Raw genomic sequence first — 19,233 nt, forward strand, 5'->3', positions numbered from 1 at the left:
GATAGTACCGAGAATTCCCATATTTTCCACCCCTACTCCCACAGAGTTTACACTATTATTATTATTATTTTTTTAACTCTGCTGTTAACATCTTGTAGCAGTGGGGTACATTTGTTAGGATTGAAGTCCTGATATTGATACATTATTAACTAGAGTCCATAGCTTACATTAAGATTCACTCTTTGTATCCTGTAGTTAGTTCTCTGGGTTTTGGGAAATGTATAATGACATTTATCTGCAATTACAGGATCATATAGAATGTTTTGCTGCCCTAAAAATTTAGGCCCCATGCTCCACTTGATCATCTCTTCCCTCCCCCTACCCTGCAGCCTCTGGAAACCACTGCTAGTTTTACTGTCTCTATAGATTTTTCACTTCCAAAATGTCATATAGTTAGAATTATGCAGTAGATATCCTTTTCAGACTGACTTCTTTCACTTAGCAATATGATTCCCTCCAGGTCTCTTCATGGTTTCATAGCTCATTTATTTTGATCACTAAATAATATTCCTTTGTATGGTAATACCTCAGTTTGCTTATCCATTCACCTATTCAAAGACTTCTTGGTTGTTTCCAGTTTGGGGCAATTATGGATGAAGCTGCTATAAACATTTGTGCGCAGGTTTTTGTGTGGACTTTTCAGCTTATTTGGGTAAGTACTTATAGGACTGCTATTGCTGAAGCTTGTGTTTAGCTTTCCTTGGAAACTGCCAAACTGTCTTCCACATTGCCTGTAATACCGTTTTTCATTCCCACTAACAATGAATGAGAGTTCCTTTTCCAGATCCCCACCAACATTTGGTGTGTGTTAGTGTTTTGGGTACTAGTTATTCTAATAGGTGCATAATGGTATCTCATTATTGTTTTAATTTGCAACTCCCTAGTGACAAATGATGTTGAACATCCTCTTTTTAATTGAGGTGTAATCAACATACAACATCATATTATTTTCAAGTGTACAACCTAACAATTCAATATTTGCACATATTGCAAAATGAACACCACGGTAAGTCTGTTTAATATCCATCACCACGTAAGTTTTTCTCCCCAACCTCTGGCAACTACCAGTCTGTTCTCTGAGTTCAGATTTCTTTTTTTTTTTTTTTCTTTAAGATTCCACATATAAGTGAGATGACATAGATTTATCTTTCTCTGACGTTTCATTTAGTGTAATGCTGTAAAGGTCCATCCATGCTGTTGCAAATGGCAGACTTTTATTCTTTTTATGGCTGAATAATATTCCATTGTATTTATATACTGTTTTTTTTCATCCATTCATGGACACTTAGGTTGGTTCTAATATCTTGGCTATTGTAAATAATGCTGCAATGAACATGCAGGAGGATATATCTTTTTGAGTTAGTGGTTTTGTTTTTTGTTTTGTTTTTTTTTCCTTTGGATAAATACCCAGAAATGGACTTGTTGGATCACATGATAGTTCTGTTTTTTGAGGAACTTCCATACTGTTTTCCATTGTGGCTACACCAATGCATAGTACTTTTCTCCTCATTCTCACCAACATTTGTTTCTTTTTCCTTTTTTTTTTTTTTTTTAAATAATAGGTATTCTAACAGGTGTGGGGTGATACAGCATCTTTTCAGATGTTTATTTGCTATGTGTATATCTTCTTTAATGAGATGTCTGTTCATATCTTTAGCCATTTTGTAATTGAATTTTCTTATAAGATATTGAGTTTAAAGAATTTTTTTAATATTTTAGATACAAGTCTCTTATCTGATATATGTTTGGCGAATATTTTCTCCCCGTATGTGGCTTTCATTAGAGCAGTTTTTAATTTTAATAAAGTCCAACTTACCTTTTTTTTTTTTTTTTGATGGATCCTGCTTTTGGTGGTGTATCTAACAAGTCCTTTATTCTATGTTTTCTTCTAGAAGTTTTATAGTTTTATAGTTTGCATTTTACATTTAAATCTATGATGCATTTTTATTTTTTTTTATTTTTTTTTTAAAGATTTATTTATTTATGATAGACCTAGAGAGAGAGAGAGAGAGAGAGAGAGAGGCAGAGACACAGGAGGAGGGAGAAGCAGGCTCCATGCCGGGAGCCCGACGTGGGACTCGATCCCGGGACTCCAGGATCACACCCTGGGCCAAAGGCAGGCGCTAAACCGCTGAGCCACCCAGGAATCCCCTATGATGCATTTTTAACTTAAATTTTTGGAAAGGTTTAAGATCTATGTTTATGTTCATTTTTTTTTTTCTGTGTGGACATCTGGTTGCAGTATTGTTGGAAAACTTCTTTCTTCGTTGAATTGCTCTTGTGCCTTTGTCTAGGATCAGTTGATTATATTTTTGTACATCTCTTTCTGGACCCTGTTCTATTTGATCTGTGTGACTTTGCGTTCTCCAGTGCTACACTGTCTTGGTTATGGTTATTATAAAGTTTTAAAATTGAGTGAGTAATGTATCAATTTTTTTTTTTTGTCTTCTCGCGATAGCTAGGAATTGCAGTATAGTGTTGAGTAAGAGTGGTCAGAGAGGACATCCATGCTTTGCTCCTAGTAGTAGGAGGAAAGTGCCCAGTCTCTTTTCCATGAAGTACCACATTAGCTGTGAGTTTGGCGTAGATGTTCTTTATCAGATTGAGGAACTTCCCCTGTACTATTAGTTTGCTCAGAGTTTAAAAAAAAATCATGAATGGGTATTGGATTTTTGTCAAGTGGTTTTGCTGTATCAATCCATACAATCACATGATCATAGGATTTTTCTTTAGCTTGATGATATGATGCATTATATTGAGTTTTAATTATTCAATCATTCTTTAGTTTCTAGACTAATCCCACTTGGTTTGGTGTATTAAACATTGATGGATTGGATTTGCTAATATTTTGTTGAAGACTTACATATATGTTCATGAGAGAGATTGGTTTATAGTTTTCTTAAGCAGAGAGCTTCATCCAGTTTTGGTCATAGGCTAATGCTAGCCTCACAAAATGGGTTAGAAGCCTTTCTTCTTCAATTTTCTGGAAGAGATTGTGGAGAACTGACATTATTTCTGCCATAGATGTTTAACAGAATTCACTAATAAAACACCTGGGCCTGGTCGGTCTTTCTTTCTTTTTTTTTTTTTTTTTTTTTTTTAGCTTAATTCTTATTGATTCAATTTCTTTGAAAGATATAGATAGGGCTATTTAGGTCATATTTTTCTTCCTGTATGAGTTTTGGTAGTTAATATTTTTCAAGGACTTGTTCCATTACAGCTAAGTTACCATACTGGTGGGCACAAAGTTGTTTACAGTATTCCTTATCGCTTTTTAAATGGCTGTGGGTCAGTACTCCTGTTTCATTTCTTATATTACTAATTTGTGTTTTCTCTCTGGGTAAACCTAGCTAGAGATTTACAAATTTAATCGGTATTTTTCAGAGCCAGATTTTGGTTTTGTTACATTTTCTATTGTTTTCCTTTTCAATTTCATTGATTATTGCTATGATGATGGTGTGGTGATGACGATGTCTGCTTGCTTTAGGTTTATATTGCTCTTCTCTTTCTAGTTTCCTAGAATGAAAGCTTAGCTTATTGAGTTTAGATCATTTTTCCTTTCTGATATATGCCTTAAGTGCTATTAATTTCTCCACAATAATTGCTTTACTGCATCCCACAAATTTCAATAAGTTGCATTTCCATTTTTAATTCAAAATATTTTAAAATTTATTTTAAGGTTTCTTTGACCTATGTATGAATTATTTAATTTCCAGGGGTTTTCCAGCTATCTTTCTGTTAGTGATTTCTAGTTTAATTCCATTATGGTCTGAGAACATATTTTGCATGATTTTTATTCTTTTAAATATGTTAAGGTTATTTTATGCCACAGAATGCGGTCTGTTTTGTTGAACTCTCCATGTAATAAGCTTGAGTAGAATGTATATTCTGCTCTTGTTGGAGTATTTTATAAATGTCAATTAGATCAAGTTGATTAATAGTGTTTAGTTCAACTATATCCTTAATGATTTTCTGACTGCTTGGCCTATCAAGTACTAACAGGGGGTGTTGGAAGTTTCCAGTTATAATAGTGGTAATGTCTATTTCTCCTTTCAGTTCTGTCAATTTTTGCCCTGCACTTTAATCTTCTTTTATCAGATTTACACATATTTAGGATTGTTATGTTTTCCTAATATTACCACTATATTATTTATTATGAAATACCTCTCATTTTGATAAACAAGGAATTTCTAAAGTCTGCTTTGTCTGAAATTAATATAACTATTCCATCTTTCTAAAAAAAATCAATATTAATGTGTTTTTTCTCCATCCTTTGATTTGTAACTTAATCTGAGTCTTTATAAAGTAAGTGATTTTTAGACAAAATGCAGTTAGTTTTAAAAAAAAGACATCTCTGACAATTTGTCTTTTAATTGGCTTAATAATCTACCATGTTGGTAAATGTTTTTTATTCATTGCTATTTGTTCTTTGTTTTTCCCTTTTTCTGCCTTCTGTGATTTTACCTGAGAATTTTATATGATTCTATTTTATCTCCTCTTTCAGTGTATCAATTACACTTTTTTGTGTGGAATATTTTGTTTGAAGGAGAGTGAGAGCATGAGCCCGGGGGGGGGGGGGTTTGCGAGGGAAAGGGAGAGGGGAAAGAAAGTCTAAAGGTAGTCTAAAGGTCATTGAGATCACCACCCAAGGTGAAACCCAAGAGTCAGATATCTAACTGACTATACCACCCAAGTGCCCCTCAGTTGCACTTTTTAAAAAAAATATTTTATTTATTTATTCATGAGTGACCGAGAGAGAGAGAGAGAGAGAGAGAGGCAGAGACATAGACAGAGGGAGAAACAGGCTCCATGCAGGGAGCCTGACGCAGGACTCGATATTGGGTCCCCAGGATCAAGCTCTGGGCCGAAGGCGGCGCTAAACTGCTGAGCCACCCGGGCTGCCCCTTTTTATTTATTTTTTAATATATTATTTATTTATTCATGAGTGATCAGTTGTACTTTTAAAATACATTTTAGATAAATCAATTTTAAAATCATTTTCCTTAGAGCTCATAATACACTTTTATCTCATCTAAGTCCCCTTCAGATGATTTTGTAATACTTCATATGTAGTTGCGAGTACTTCACCATGGAGTGTTACCATAGACTATTCCCAATTCTTTGGGACAGTGCTATTTTTAAATTTCACTTATTATGTACTTTTAATCGTTTAGTGCATTTACTAGCATTACTTTAAACAATTGTCTTCCAGATCAATTAATAATAAAAAAGATTATTTTACCTCTGTTGATTCCTTCCCTGTCAATCTTTTTTTAAAATGAAGATCTGAGTTCCTATGTTATTTCCTTCTTGAAAGTCAAATCTGTTGGCAGTGAATTCCTTCCAATTTTTTTTTGCTTAATAAAACCTTTGTTTCTCTAATACTTTTGATGGATAATTTTGCTGCATATGGAATTCTAGTTTGATGGTTTTTCTATACACACTTTAGTCCCTTTACTCTTTTCTGGTTTCTTTTTTTTAATTTTTTTTATTTTTTTAATTAATTTATTTATTTATGATAGTCACAGAGAGAGAGAGAGAGGCAGAGACATAGGCAGAGGGAGAAGCAGGCTCCATGCACCGGGAGCCCGACGTGGGATTCGATCCCGGGTCTCCAGGATCGTGCCCTGGGCCAAAGGCAGGCATCAAACCACTGCACCACCCAGGAATCCCTCTTTTCTGGTTTCTGAAGAAATGTTGGCTCGACTTTATTCCTGTTTTCCTCTAGATAAGATGTTTGTTATTTTGTGTTTTTTTGTTTTTGTTTTTACTTCCAGTTGCTTTCCAGATTTTCTTTTTGTAACTTGAATATGATATGCTCAGCTATAGATTTTAGATATTTATCCCCCTTGGTTCTCAGAGCTTCCTGGACCTGTGGTTTGGTGCTTATTAGTAATTTTTTCATGTAATAACTGAGATATTTCTTATACTTCTTTATCTGTTCTCCTTCTGGCACTTCTATCATGCGTATGTTACACCTTTAAAGTTGTCCCATATGCTGGGATGTTTCATTCAGGTTTTTTTTATATGTGTGTTGGTGGGAGGAGGAAGGTTCATTTTTTTTGTTCCTCTTTACATTACAGTCTAGGGAGTTTCTGTTGACCTCCTTTCAAACTCACCCATTCTTTCCTTGGCTCTCTGGATTATGAATCCCTTAAAGACATTCTTCATTTCTGTTACAGTGTTTTTTGTTTTGTAGCATTTCCTTTTGATTCTTAGAATTTCCATTCTGCTTATAGTCTATGTTGTTTACTTTTTCCTTTCAAGCTTTTAACATATCATAGTTATTTTAAATTGACAATGTTAACTTTTAAGTCAACAAAACTTCCCAAGCTGAAGATGCTATGTTGATTTTAGAAGTCATTTATTAGAGATCAATTGAGTCTTTAAAAGCTGACAAATTGTTGACATTCGTGGAACCGAATTAGATTGAACACCACTAGATGTCAGGTTTTGCTCTAGTCCCTGTAACTACTGGGAATCAAGACAAACTTCTTGCCTTCCGGAAACATAGAGTTAGTCCACAGAGAAAAAAAAGAAGATTCTAATATCTACGTTTTCAGTGGAGTTTCTTCGCTAGCTTTCAGGGCTCAGGGTATTAGTGCGTGGGCTGTGACTTGCAGGAGAATGGCAGTTGAAGTAAGACCGTTATTTACAGAGAGTTTGTCCACTTTGTGGACAAATTTTGTTTTCATAGTTAGGGCATCTGTGGCAGTGGTCCATAGGTTGGAGGAGGTGAGGACAAGCCAGAAGATGTTATTTCTCTCATTCCTGCTTTAACCTGAGCAACTTTGCTTTTATTTATTTTTTTATTGAACTTCCAAATAAGATTTTGTTTGACGAACATTTTTCGAATTCACACAATAGAGAACTAAATCTTGCTGTTGGAATTTGTTGTTTCAACTCTAACTTTTTAGTTACTGTGTTTTTATGTCTTATATAAGAACAGCATATACATTAGTTAGTTCCTTTTGCACTCAGGTATTGTATTTCTGGTGCCGCTTGAATGCCTTAGGCTTCCAGGTTTAAGGAACAGAAATATGTTCATATGATCTTGAGTAGTGTGGGTTTGGTTAGGATATAGAGGGAGGAAAGGAATCTCATAAATAAATTCCTTGCCTTATGGAACTGGAAATTTAGAATATAGCTTCTCTAGCATTCTAACAGCATTTTAACATTTGTGCTTTCTCATTGACATTTGTTCCAATCCATTCTTCTCTCTCTGTCATTCCTTTCACTTGGCTTCTCTTCTTTTAGTTCCCACTGCTTCCTTATACCTTTACTTTTTTCTTTTTTTTTTTTAATTTGAGTATAGTTGACACAATGTTACATTAGTTTCAGGTGTGCAAGTTAGTGATTTGACAAGTTTTTACACTATGCTAGGCTCAACACGAGTGTAGCTACCATCCATCACCATTCAACGCTATTACCATATCATTAACAATGTATATTCCTGTGACTTATTCATTCCATAACTGGAAACCTTATACCTTTAATCTTGACCTATGTGTCTTCACCTTCTCTTTGCCTCAGAATTGCTATATGAGAGGCTCCTAACTTTCACATGTGTGTTAACTGCTTAACCGTGCCTGGTCTTGGGCTAGCTATTATTGGATTGATTAGGTACAATTTCATATAATTTTTCAAGTTTTGTGCCAGAGCTGTCCTAGGAACTGTTTATCCTGTATAATCTCCTTTCAGCTCAGGCCCTGGTCCTTAGGCTGTGTCACTGTAAATAAGGTCAACAGACTACTTTGTTTACTTACAAACTTACAAATAATAACCTGTAACATTTTCTGAGCACTTGCTACATATTCCTCATTTTCAAACATATTTCACAAGTATTTATTTTATCTTATAACAATCTTAAGAAGTAGGTGCTATTATTAACCTTGTTTTATAAATTGGAAACCAAGGTGCGTTCTTGGGGCGGGGGTGGTAGTGGTGGTGGGTGGTGGCAGCGGCTGATTAACTTGTCCAAATGGTACATAGTTTATAGCATTTTCAAGATGTGGACTTGGGCAGTCCGACCTTGGCTTCCAGGCTCCTGGTTGGTAAATTCTACTGCCTGCTCATGAAAATTATTCATGATGCCCACCCCCCCACCGTACATAGTAGGATTGTACACTGAGAATCAGCACCATTAATCATGCATATACCATCCACTTGCAGTGTTAAAGGCTTTGATGATGCAGTTCTAAAGTGGAAAAGGACAGCCACAGCAAGCAATGTAACCTGTCACCTCACTTGGTTCTAGTAATGCACTTTATCATTTATTTCCATAACTGAAGCAACAAGCAGTTTAAAACAGTGCCTTGTCTATACATATGAAAATTTCATACTGCCGAGGCGGGGAAATAACAGACAATTTTTGGTATAATCTAAGTCTCATGACTTAAAAAATGTCTTACTGAAATTATTGTATCTCACTGGAAGAAATTCAGGTTTATCATTCTGGGTCTCTATTTATATCAGAAATAATGGCCTGTTAGTTCATAGCTTCTTCAGGTCCACTCATTGTGTCCAGATACAACTGATTTGATCTAACTAGAGTGAGGAATGACACCTCTATCATTGACCAAAATCTTTTATCTTTAATTGGAAAGATTAGCCAACTAACAAAATCTAAAAATGAAAACTGACAAGTGAGCTGAGGCCATTATACACAGTGCTAGCCGTGCGGCAAGGTAACTTGCCTAGATTTTATTGTTCCTGAAGCATGTTCATTCCAGAGTACGTACGCTACTACTCCGTCTGTACTTGCCATCTACTTTTACTTGTATTCGTCTGAAACAGGTTTGTTCCTTGAAATCCTAGGAGTCTTACTGTATGTATATGTCATCAATATTGTGATTACCTTTGCAAGTCTGTAGAGTTGCATTGTCACTAGCCATTGCCCGTATGTTGTCATTTGAATTAATTCTAATTTTCATTTGTAATTTAAAGTTAATTTTAAGTTAAAAGTTAATTTAATGGGCCTTATTTTCCTTGAGGTGCTTTTATCCTGTGTCTTACATATAGAAGCCATTTGCTGGACCTAGAGAAATGACCTCCAAATTCATATTGTCAGATGTGACCTGTCTATAGGAGATTATGATTTATTAGGTCTGGATGGAGACCAGGAATCAGGTTTTTCAAACCATCTCTTCTTTGTCTCAACATCCCCAACCTGCCATGATTCTGATGCATAGCCAGTTTTGGAAACCACTAGCCCAGAGATTGGTTTCTAGGAGAACAAAGAAGTCAAAGTAAAAGTACTTAAGTAATTAAGTACTTTTTCTTTTTTTTTAAGATTTTATTTACTTATTCATGAGAGACACAGAGAGGCAGAGACACAGGCAGAGGGAGAAGCGGGCTCCATGCAGGGAGCCCGACGTGGGACTCAATTCCAGGTCTCCAGGATCACACCCTGGGCTGAAAGCAGTGCTAAACCACTGGGCCACCCTGACTGCCCAGTAATTAAGGACTTAATAATTTTTCTCTATGGCTTTTCTTTGTTGTTTAATATTTAAGTCATTAATTGAAGCACCTGTTACCATCTCTGTGGGTATTATTTTATTTTATTTTAGTTTTTTTGGTTGTTAACTGGTCTGAACCTTCAGATTGTTACTTGTCACCGACTACTTTTCATTGCAGCAATCTCCAGTATCATCTTTAAAGTTTCCTGGGAGCCTATTTTTTGCAAGATGTGTAGTTTCAGTTTATGATTTATGTGCATTGTGCTATTGGATTATCTGTGAGAGCCTGATAAGAACTGATGTTAACTATTAATTAGGGAGGGGTGAGTCAGGGAATTAATATCATATAGGGACAGTTCATTAAATGGACATTTTTGTGTAATGATAGACAACTTTGTACTCCCAGTCAACAAATATTCATGTAAAATAGAGTATTTGTATTTATTGGATTGCTAATTCGTTGGAGTGCTAACTCATATTGATTCTTATTTAGTATACAGTTTAAAAAAATGAAATCATCTATTCACAATATAGTAGAAGTAGTAAGGTAACTGGTGTAGGGTGGGGATAGAGATTGGTATTCAGGTGGTGCTGCCTGATACTGAGAGAATTGAATTGATTTGCCATATAGTAATGCATACTATAATTCTGTTTTATTAGTGGGGAAACCTATGTCTAGAGAAGCTAGGTAATTTGCTCAAAATAATCCCACTGTTAGCTTAGTTGGGTCTGTCTTATTCCAAAGACTATATTCTTTTAAAATTAAATTATACTGTCTTACATTATCTAAAAAAAAACAAAAAACAAAACAAAACAAAAACAAAAAACAAAAAAACAAACCTTTTAGTTACCTGGAAAAGTCTCTCTACTTACCAACCAAAAACATATGTGATTTATAATTTTATATAGTTTAGTCAAAAGGCATTGTAGAAAAAAAAAATGGTACTTTGTATCAACTACTTATCAGACTTTAACAGTTGTATTAATAACTTATTTGATGCTTATTTAAATGATATATTTTAGTAAGATTTTTAAATCGTAGTATGTTCAGACTATATACCTTAACATTAATTTCTGTGGATTTGGTAGCAATGTCTGTCTGTTACTTCCTAATGGTTAATGATTTATTTTTAAGTGGATTGGTTTAAAATAGAAATCTATGTATAGTCTAATTTTTTTTTTTTTATCTAGTCTTTGTAGAAGCTGAAATCCTTCAATCACCGTTCTTCAAAATGCAATGGAATGTACCGAGGTCTGTATTCCGACTGGCACATAGGACATGCATGGAACCACATAAAGCCAGTCTCTTTGGACACCGTCAAAACATAAAGGGACCATTACTTTTGTACAAAGCTGAATCCAGAGTAGTTTTGGTACAGGGCCGTCAGAAGCAATGGCTGCACTTATCTGCTGTCCAGTGTGTCGCAAAGGAAAGGAAGCCATTCACTGCTCATCCACCCCAGCTGGGGGTCCTTCACCATAAACAGTGGGAGCAAGATATTTTATCCAAGAGGGTTATGTCATCCAAAGCCACATCCCCTGGAACTTCTTCAGAAAAAAAGGAAGAACCTGATCCTTTACAAGACAAATCTATTAATCTATATCAACGATTTAAGAAAACATTTAGACAATATGGGAAAGTTTTGATTCCAGTGCATCTAATAACTTCTGGTGTTTGGTTTGGAACATTTTATTATGCAGCTATAAAGTAAGTTTTTGCTTGGTTGAGCACCTTCCCCTGCTTTGTCACAATGTGAATTTTTTTAATTATACTAATGAAAGCCTTAAATAAATAGTTTTTTAAATGCTTTAATGTCTTGAACTGATGAATATGACTGCTTTTCATAGCAGTTTTTGACATTTTCATAGCTAAATTTGCTTAGCATGTATAGCAGGGATTATATGAAAATTTTAAACTATCATCTCATTTAATCCTCACAAAAACCATATGAAGTAGGTAATGTAATTCCCATTATATTAATGAGATTAAGGAAGAATAAGTCAAAATAACTTAGCTTTTCTCAAAATATTTTGGAGTCTTAGTTCAGAGCACCAACTCTCATCTATTAACATTTAGCATAGCACAGAAATAAAGAGATTTTGGGAATTCGACAGCACTATTGAGTTCTATACTTAGATATTCCTTAAGGTGTTCACAAATGTAAAAATATATCTATTATTTTGCCATATGTATGATTTTAGTGGGAAATTAGTATGATATTTTTGCCAAACCCTGGCTAATATCTGCTGCAGATATAAAAATGAACAAATTGCAGACTTAGGTTTTAGTGTTACCCACACCTGATACGTGTCAAGGTAAGGCCTTTTGTTCTGATCAGAAGTTAATTTGTTGTACACTTAAAAAATTGGGTGTAGATCTCATGTTAGATGTTCTTACCACAACTAAAATAAACTTTTTAAAAAAGTTAATTTGGTGGGCCTAGCCTGTAGGTATTGTAAAACACAGAATGTCTAGAATGCACCCTTTTCTCTTAAATACTCTTCCTTTCTTTTAAGATAAGTTATATTATTTACAATGTTTTAGGAACAGGAGTACAAACTGAAACAGATCCCAGTGATTTCCAGTGTTTTCCTGCCTCTAGAACCAAGGTGTTCCAGCATGTGCCTGTTCCTTTGAGTGCGCTGTGTTGGCTTGTGGTGGACTGGGTACGGCAGCTCAGTGAGCTCGCATCCTGAGGACAGTGAAATGGCACATTGGACCCCACTTTGACATTTTATAGTAAACTCTCCTTATGAGTCTAGAATGATTTTATTCTTTCCAGAAGTCCATCAGTTTTCAGTGTTTGGTTACATTTAATGGCTTGATATAAAGGTATTAATAAAATATGTCAGTTTTATATGTAAAGCTTACTCCTTGAGAAAAGGTTATTTTCTTTACTAAATTAAAAGATAATGACGACTTGTTCTGAGAAAACACAGGATTAGGAGTGTTTCTCTACAAAAATTCTGAAGGGATCTTTTTACCTTGTGTAGTTGATGCTGTTCTGATTCTCTTCACATCTTTCTCTCCATTAGCTTCCTAATGTTCAATTATATCCTTTTTCATTGTGTATCATTATCCTTTAAGAATTGTCCCTTTCGGGATCCCTGGGTGGCGCAGCGGTTTGGCGCCTGCCTTTGGCCCAGGGCGCGATCCTGGAGACCCGGGATTGAATCCCATGTCGGGTTCCCAGTGCATGGAGCCTGCTTCTCCCTCTGCCTGTGTCTCTGCCTCTCTCTCTCTCTCTGTATGACTATCATAGATAAAAAAAAAAAAAAAAAAGAATTGTCCCTTTCTTTACAGAATATCCTCATATGTACACTTTATGGAATTATCTTTTTCATTAATGACATTTTTCTGGACATATATAATATTTATAGAAGTCTTCAGAACTGCTCTAGTTTTTAACAGCATAAAAAACAAATGTTTTTTAAAACACAGTGCCATTTTGGATAAAAATTATTATTGGCATTCAGCTCTATATAATTAATGGCTGTCTATATGTCAAATGTTCTTTTTTGAGCTATTGAGGATTTTCTGATGCAATACTGTGAAAAGTGATGAGTGATAGCTCTGCCCTCCTGAGGCTGCCCTTTATAAGCATTTGGCCAGAAGTCCTTGGAGGGAGAAATCTAAGTTTTTAATTAATTGAGTATGAGATTCTGATTTGGGCTCTTAAAAAGAGCACTTTTGTTCCGTTTGCTTTTCTTTGCCTTCTTAGGTAAAAGTTCTAAACTGAAGAAAGCAGACCGCAAGTAACCTAGTGATAGTGAATCATACCTAAGAGGTTTTCAGTGCCATCTGGCACCTAAGGCAGTGGTGACACTGCCATTCCCTGTGGAATGCACCCTTATCTTATTCTTCCCCCTTTTTCTGGAGAGTCCTTGCGTGTAAACATGGTGGTAAGACTGCACTTGAAGTCCTGTCCCTTTACCTGTCACAGTTTGCCTGTGGCTGGCCGTCAGTGCGGGACTTTGCCAGACCCTGCACCCCAGCCCAGCCATCACTGTGCTGCAGTTTTGGCTCCACACAGCTGGTTTATGTTCAGTAGGATGTGTTGCTTCCCAGGAACAGTTCTTAATGTTTTTTATTAAATCCTATCCCTTCAGAAAGTTGATTTGTTCTAAGTAAAGATCTCATCACAAATAATACTTGCAGAATAAGTATTTAGCATTTGTTCTAATGGTAGTGTATCTCACTGCCATGTGGTTCTGTTATAAAATTGGAATGGATTGTATTAAATATAGGTTTTCAATTCAACTGACAAGAAGCTCTATTTTATTTTGTTTTAGCTGGGCAGAGAGCTGGTATTTGTTACTACTTAACTATTAAAAGGAAGAGGAAAAAATAGTTTGTAACTTGAAAGATGGGCATTTGACATCACACGGCATTCCTGCCTAGTGTTTATTTTCGTCACTCTGACAACGAGCATTGCTGCCTTTCTAGACATGATAAACAAAGTGCCATTTTGTATTTATTTAGCTCAGTGATAAAGATCTTAGGCTTTTCAGATTTCAGGGAGATCTGAATTAAACATGTTAATGGATTTTATTTTAATTTAAGCTTTACTGCCGCTGCTCTCTGGCGGACCCTTGCAGAGATCCTACATCCAGCCCAGAGTGCTCCATCTGATCAAACGTAGCTTGATGGCAGCTTTGTTCTACGCTTGGATGCCCTGTGTGTTAGGCCTCAGCTTTCTCAAGTTACAGATCCGTTCTGAGGCAAACTCCTGCCTGATTTTCACTGCATTTTATCCTGACTGTGAATGTGCTTTTGCCCTTGTGTATTTCTGCATCAGTTGAAGCATCCACAGAGCTGGACTTTGTGGAGGCCAGATTTCTGTCAGGCTGTGGAAGCTCAGAGTAAAAGTGACTCTGTTGGCGTGTTACTGTTGGAATCAGTCCCTCCCTAGGATTTCATACTTAGCAATTCTAAAGGAAATGAAAGTTATTTTGACTTTAAAATAATCAAACCACCAAATCAGTATTTCAGAAATAAATAGAATCACGGGCACCTGGGTGGCTCAGTTGGTTAAGCATCTGATTCTTGATTTTAGCTCAGGTCATGATCTCAGGGTGTGAGATAGAGCCCCACGTGGCTCTCTATGCTCAGTGAGGAATCTACTTGAGATTCTTTCTCTCAGCCTTCCCCCCTGGCATGTTCTGTCTCTCTCTAAAATAAATACATCTTGGAAGGAAGGAAGGAATGAAGGAAGGAAGGGAGGGAGGGAGGGAGGGAGGAAGGGAGGGAGGGAGGGAAAAGAGAAGAAAAGAAAAGAAAAAAGAAAAGAAAAGAAAAAAAAAAGAAAAGAAAAGAGAACTAGAATTTGATTTGGGATCAAAGGGCACAATGTCTATAAAACAACAGAGTGAGGGAGAGAGCTTAAGACAGCACATGCCAGTATAGCTATATGTTGATAAACAAGGAAACTAAAAATAGAACTTAGCAGCTCTTATTAGAGACTTTCTCTGCTTTCTCTCCCTCCCTGCAAAAACTTGTTGCAATTTATGGTAATTGCTTCTTCACCTGCCTTTTATGCTAACAGAATAGAGGCATCCACTTAGAATAATTGAACTTTCCATCAAACCCATAGAATCATTTATTCTTTACATACCACCACAATAAGTTCTGTTATAATGTTGCTTTTACAGTAATATAGTTTGAGGTGTAATTTTAGAGGTGAAAGCATAGGTCTTGAAGTTTGAATCAGCATTCTGAGGAGGTAGTGTTTGGTTGAGGCAACTAAGACCAAGTCAATGATTTTGATCCTTCCTTCTCAAGTCACTTAAAGCTATTAATTTTACTCTGCTGGATCCTTCTGTTTAAAATATAGTGATTAGGGATGTATGTCTCTGTGTGAAAGGAAAGCAGAAGCTACAAGTGGTAAGATAAAGTACAATCCTGATGTTTCTGTACATCATGTTCTTCTAGAGTTAAATCACAGTGCTCGACAATGCAGAAGTGACTTTTAAACAAAATTTGGTTTTGGTGTTTTCAGAAAACTTTGAAAATGTTTATCCCTTGAAGTTTGTGTGTATGCTTACATCAATACGCGTGTATGTATATATGTGTATGTATGTTATATACACACACACACATATACATGTACGTTACTTTGTTCTTTAGAGGAGTGACGTGTATATATAAATCATTTTGTTTCTTTCTTAGAGGAGTGAATGTGGTTCCTTTTCTAGAACTCATTGGGTTACCTGACAGCATAGTAAACATTCTGAAAAATTCCCAGAGTGGAAATGCACTAACAGCATATGCCTTGTTTAAGGTAAGTACTGTTAAGAATGAATTGCTCTTCACGCTTAACTGGTACCCTGCTCAGTTTCTCATAAAACTCTGTGTTAGTTCCCAGTAGTTACCTTTTGTAACTTAAAATAGCCATATAAAATACCAGTCTAATGGCTAAAGTTGTTTTTTTTTAAGTTTAGATTTTATAAATAAAATGATGGTTTAGGAAGAAGTGCCTTGAGAATAGATCGTTCCTAACTGCTGTAATCAGATAAACGTGGGACTTCCAAATTTCCGGAAGTCATCTTTTTGACATTTCTCACACTTTAGAGTATATTAGTTTTCCTTATTCAGAGATCCACGTGTCACCTGACTTGTTAGTGATATTTAGCATTTATTCCACTGTTTATAATAGTTCATCTTCTTGATAAGTAAAGTAGTAAAGTCTAATTCAAATTGTTACGTGGGATCAACCTTAGACTTAGTAGCTGTCATGTATTTCCTTTTAGAAGTTTGTTGTCTATAATCTAGCTGTTCTCTGGAGTTGAGACAATGTTTATAAGCCGAGTTTCTTTTTTTTTTTTTTTTTTTTTTTTTAAATTTTTATTTATTTATGATAGTTACAGAGAGAGAGAGAGAGAGAGGCAGAGACACAGGCAGAGGGAGAAGCAGGCTCCATGCACCGGGAGCCCGATGTGGGATTCGATCCCGGGTCTCCAGGATCACGCCCTGGGCCAAAGGCAGGCGCCAAACCGCTGCGCCACCAGGGATCCCATAAGCCGAGTTTCTATGTCTGTGGGTCTTTCTTTTGGAAGAGGAGCTCCGTGTAAATTGTAGAATTTAGCCACATTTATCTTATTTTTCTCAGTTGACAATTATGAAGTTCTATATATCTTCATCCTGATAAAACAGGTAGAAACATTTGGAAACTAGGTGCTATCTTATTTTACTTTCATTGTATAAAAATACTTAGAAGTATGGTTTTCTGGTAGTACCAGTAACGTTGTCTTATTCTGTTATCCTCATTAAAATCCTCTGAAATCTTGGGAGATCTCTTTTTTTTATTGTAATTTTGACTGGAGAGCTAAAGCTTAATTGAATATTTCCAACATGAAAACTTAATAAATCCGTAAATGATCAAGTTTCTAGCTATAATGGGTATAATTTACCTTAATAAATCAAACTATCATGATGATTTAAGCTATTTCCCTAATGGCTCCTTATCCCATGTTCCCATAGCATGTATAGCTCTTAATAGTTCGTATCATGGTCTGGTGTTAGTTGTGTGGGGCTTGTTTGTTTTTTTAATATTTGGTTTCTTTATTTGATTTTAAGTGCTTAGGAATTCAGAGTCATGTCTTCTTTCTCTTTGTGTTTTCACTATGCCTGGTATTGTGGTTTGTGGGCACATCAGTGCGCAGCGTATGTTTTTTGGGTGGAAGTTGAAACATGAACCTGTTCATGTAGGTAGGCTAGTGTCAGCAGTGTTTCGTCCCACTCACTGTTCCTCTGGGAAGTGGGAAATGTGCAGGGGATTCTCCTGGGTATTTTCTGTCACCCACAGTTTCTCAAGTGCAGTGACAAAACATTGAGATTTATTGCTTCAATAAGGCAAAGCCTCAGAAAAGAGGTGTGGCAAAGAGGAGAAAACACACTTGGGTTTAGCCTTGTGACACAGACTGGGACACACTCCTCAGCCCTGTATCACCATCCTGGAAGTGAACCTTTAGTTTAATTGACAAAAATTTTTTGAGTCCCTACTATGTGTCAAGTGCCATTCTAGTACTGGGAATACTGTAATTAAATAAAATGGTACAGAATTCATGCCCTCATGGAACTTATATTCTAGTGGTGGGAGCCAGTTGGGTAAAGAAGGTAAAGTTAAAACACACACACCACCATGTTTAGATGATGGTAAGTGCTAAGAAGAAAGAACAGCAGCAAGGGAGGACGTGTTTGTGTTGGGGTGTTTTGGGGTATTTTGTTTTCTTCAGAGGGATGTTGCCAGCAGGTGAGGGAGTTGGGTAGAAGAGCATTCAAGGAGAGGAAACACAAATGCAAGGTACTGAGGCTGCAGGCTACCTGTAGTATTGGCGGGAACAGGGAGGATGCCAGTGTGGCTGGGATGAGAGGCGGCAGAGCGGCAGTCAGATTGGGGGCCCTTACAGCCACGTGAGCACTTCAGCTTTTACTCAGAGGAGGTGGAAAGTCACTGGGCAGTTTTGAGTATCTGACTTGTGTTTTAACAAAATCATTTTGGCTTGTGTATTGAGAACAGCCTATATAGGAGGGCAAGGGTAGAAGCCTAGAGACCTAGCAGGAGGAGTTATTGCGGTGGTGTGGGTAAGAGCTGACAGTGGCCAGGACCCAGGGGTAACAAGAAAGCCCAGGAGACGCAGGTAGATTCTAGATATGTTTTGAAGATGGAGCTGATGGGATTTTTTAATGAATTGAATGTAAATTATGCAAGAGAAAGGAGTTAAAGCTGTCTTGTAGGTTTTTGGCCTGAGCAACTTTAGAGTCGCGGGTGGGCGCCTGGGTGGCTCATTCAGTTAAGTGTCTGCCTTTGGTTTGAGTCATAGTCCCAGAGTCCCAGGATCAAGCCCTGCGTCAGGGATCCCTGCACCATGGGGAGTCTGCTTCTCCCTCTGCCTCACACCTCGCTTGTGCTCTCTCTGTCTCTCTCTAATAGATAAAACCTTAAAAAAAAAAAAAAAAAAGAATAGAGTTGCAGTCATCTGAGCCTCTGACTCTCGGTTTAGCTCAGGTCATGATCTGGGGACATGAGATCAAGCCCCTCATCAGGCTCTGCAGAGTCTGAGGTTCTTCCCCTCTTCTCCTTCCTCTCCCCCAAATCAATCAATCAATCAATCAATCAATCTTTTGAGAGGAGAGGGAAGGTGTCCTGGTGGCTCCATCCGTTAAGAGTCTGACTCCTGATTTTGGCTCAGGTCATGATCTCAGGGTTGTCATGATCAAGCCCCATGTGGGGCTCCCTCTACACTCTATGTAAATAAATAAAAGAATAGAGTTGCCATTTCCTGAGATGTGGACAGCTTTGAGAGAAGTAGGTTTGGGGCAGGACCATCGAACATCATGAAGCAGTTGTGAACAAATGACATTTTGAGATCCTATTAGACATGCAGGTGGAAATGAGTAGGAGGTTGTATATACTGGAATTTAGGGGAAAGGCTCAGTCTGGAAATCTAAGAATCATTAATGTACAAATGGTACTACAGACATGATCCTGGGCTAAGAGGACTGAGGAATGAGGTGGCTGGAGAGAGGGAGTACAGTGCTGCCCCATGGTGTTCAGAGGTAGGCAACAGGAAGAGGAATGGGCAGGAAGGACTGGAAAGGGGCAGCCTCCAAAGCAGAAGGAAATCAGGGAAGTGGGGGCACAGCAGCCAGGCAGGGCATGCTCCAAGGAGTAGAGGGGGCGAGCTATCTCCATGGTTCTGACGGTTCATAGGCCTCTACAGCAACTGTGATGAGAGGTGGGGGTGAAGGCTTGGTTAGAGTAAATTCAAGAGA

General features: G+C 37.0%; 1 protein-coding gene across 1 annotated transcript in view; it reads left to right on the forward strand.

Moving 5' to 3' along the window:
* FAM210A (family with sequence similarity 210 member A) overlaps positions 1-19,233 on the forward strand; it is a 29,886-nt gene that overhangs the window by 8,047 nt on the left and 2,606 nt on the right. Inside the window, exons 2-3 of the mRNA XM_072823214.1 lie at positions 10,650-11,166; positions 15,628-15,739. Of these exons, the coding sequence (XP_072679315.1) occupies positions 10,691-11,166; positions 15,628-15,739 (588 nt within the window). The 5' untranslated portion in view covers positions 10,650-10,690. The remainder of the gene's footprint in view (positions 1-10,649; positions 11,167-15,627; positions 15,740-19,233) is intronic.

Source organism: Canis lupus, chromosome 1, assembly GCF_048164855.1.
Source record: "Canis lupus baileyi chromosome 1, mCanLup2.hap1, whole genome shotgun sequence".
In the NCBI taxonomy this organism is placed as follows: domain Eukaryota; kingdom Metazoa; phylum Chordata; class Mammalia; order Carnivora; family Canidae; genus Canis; species Canis lupus.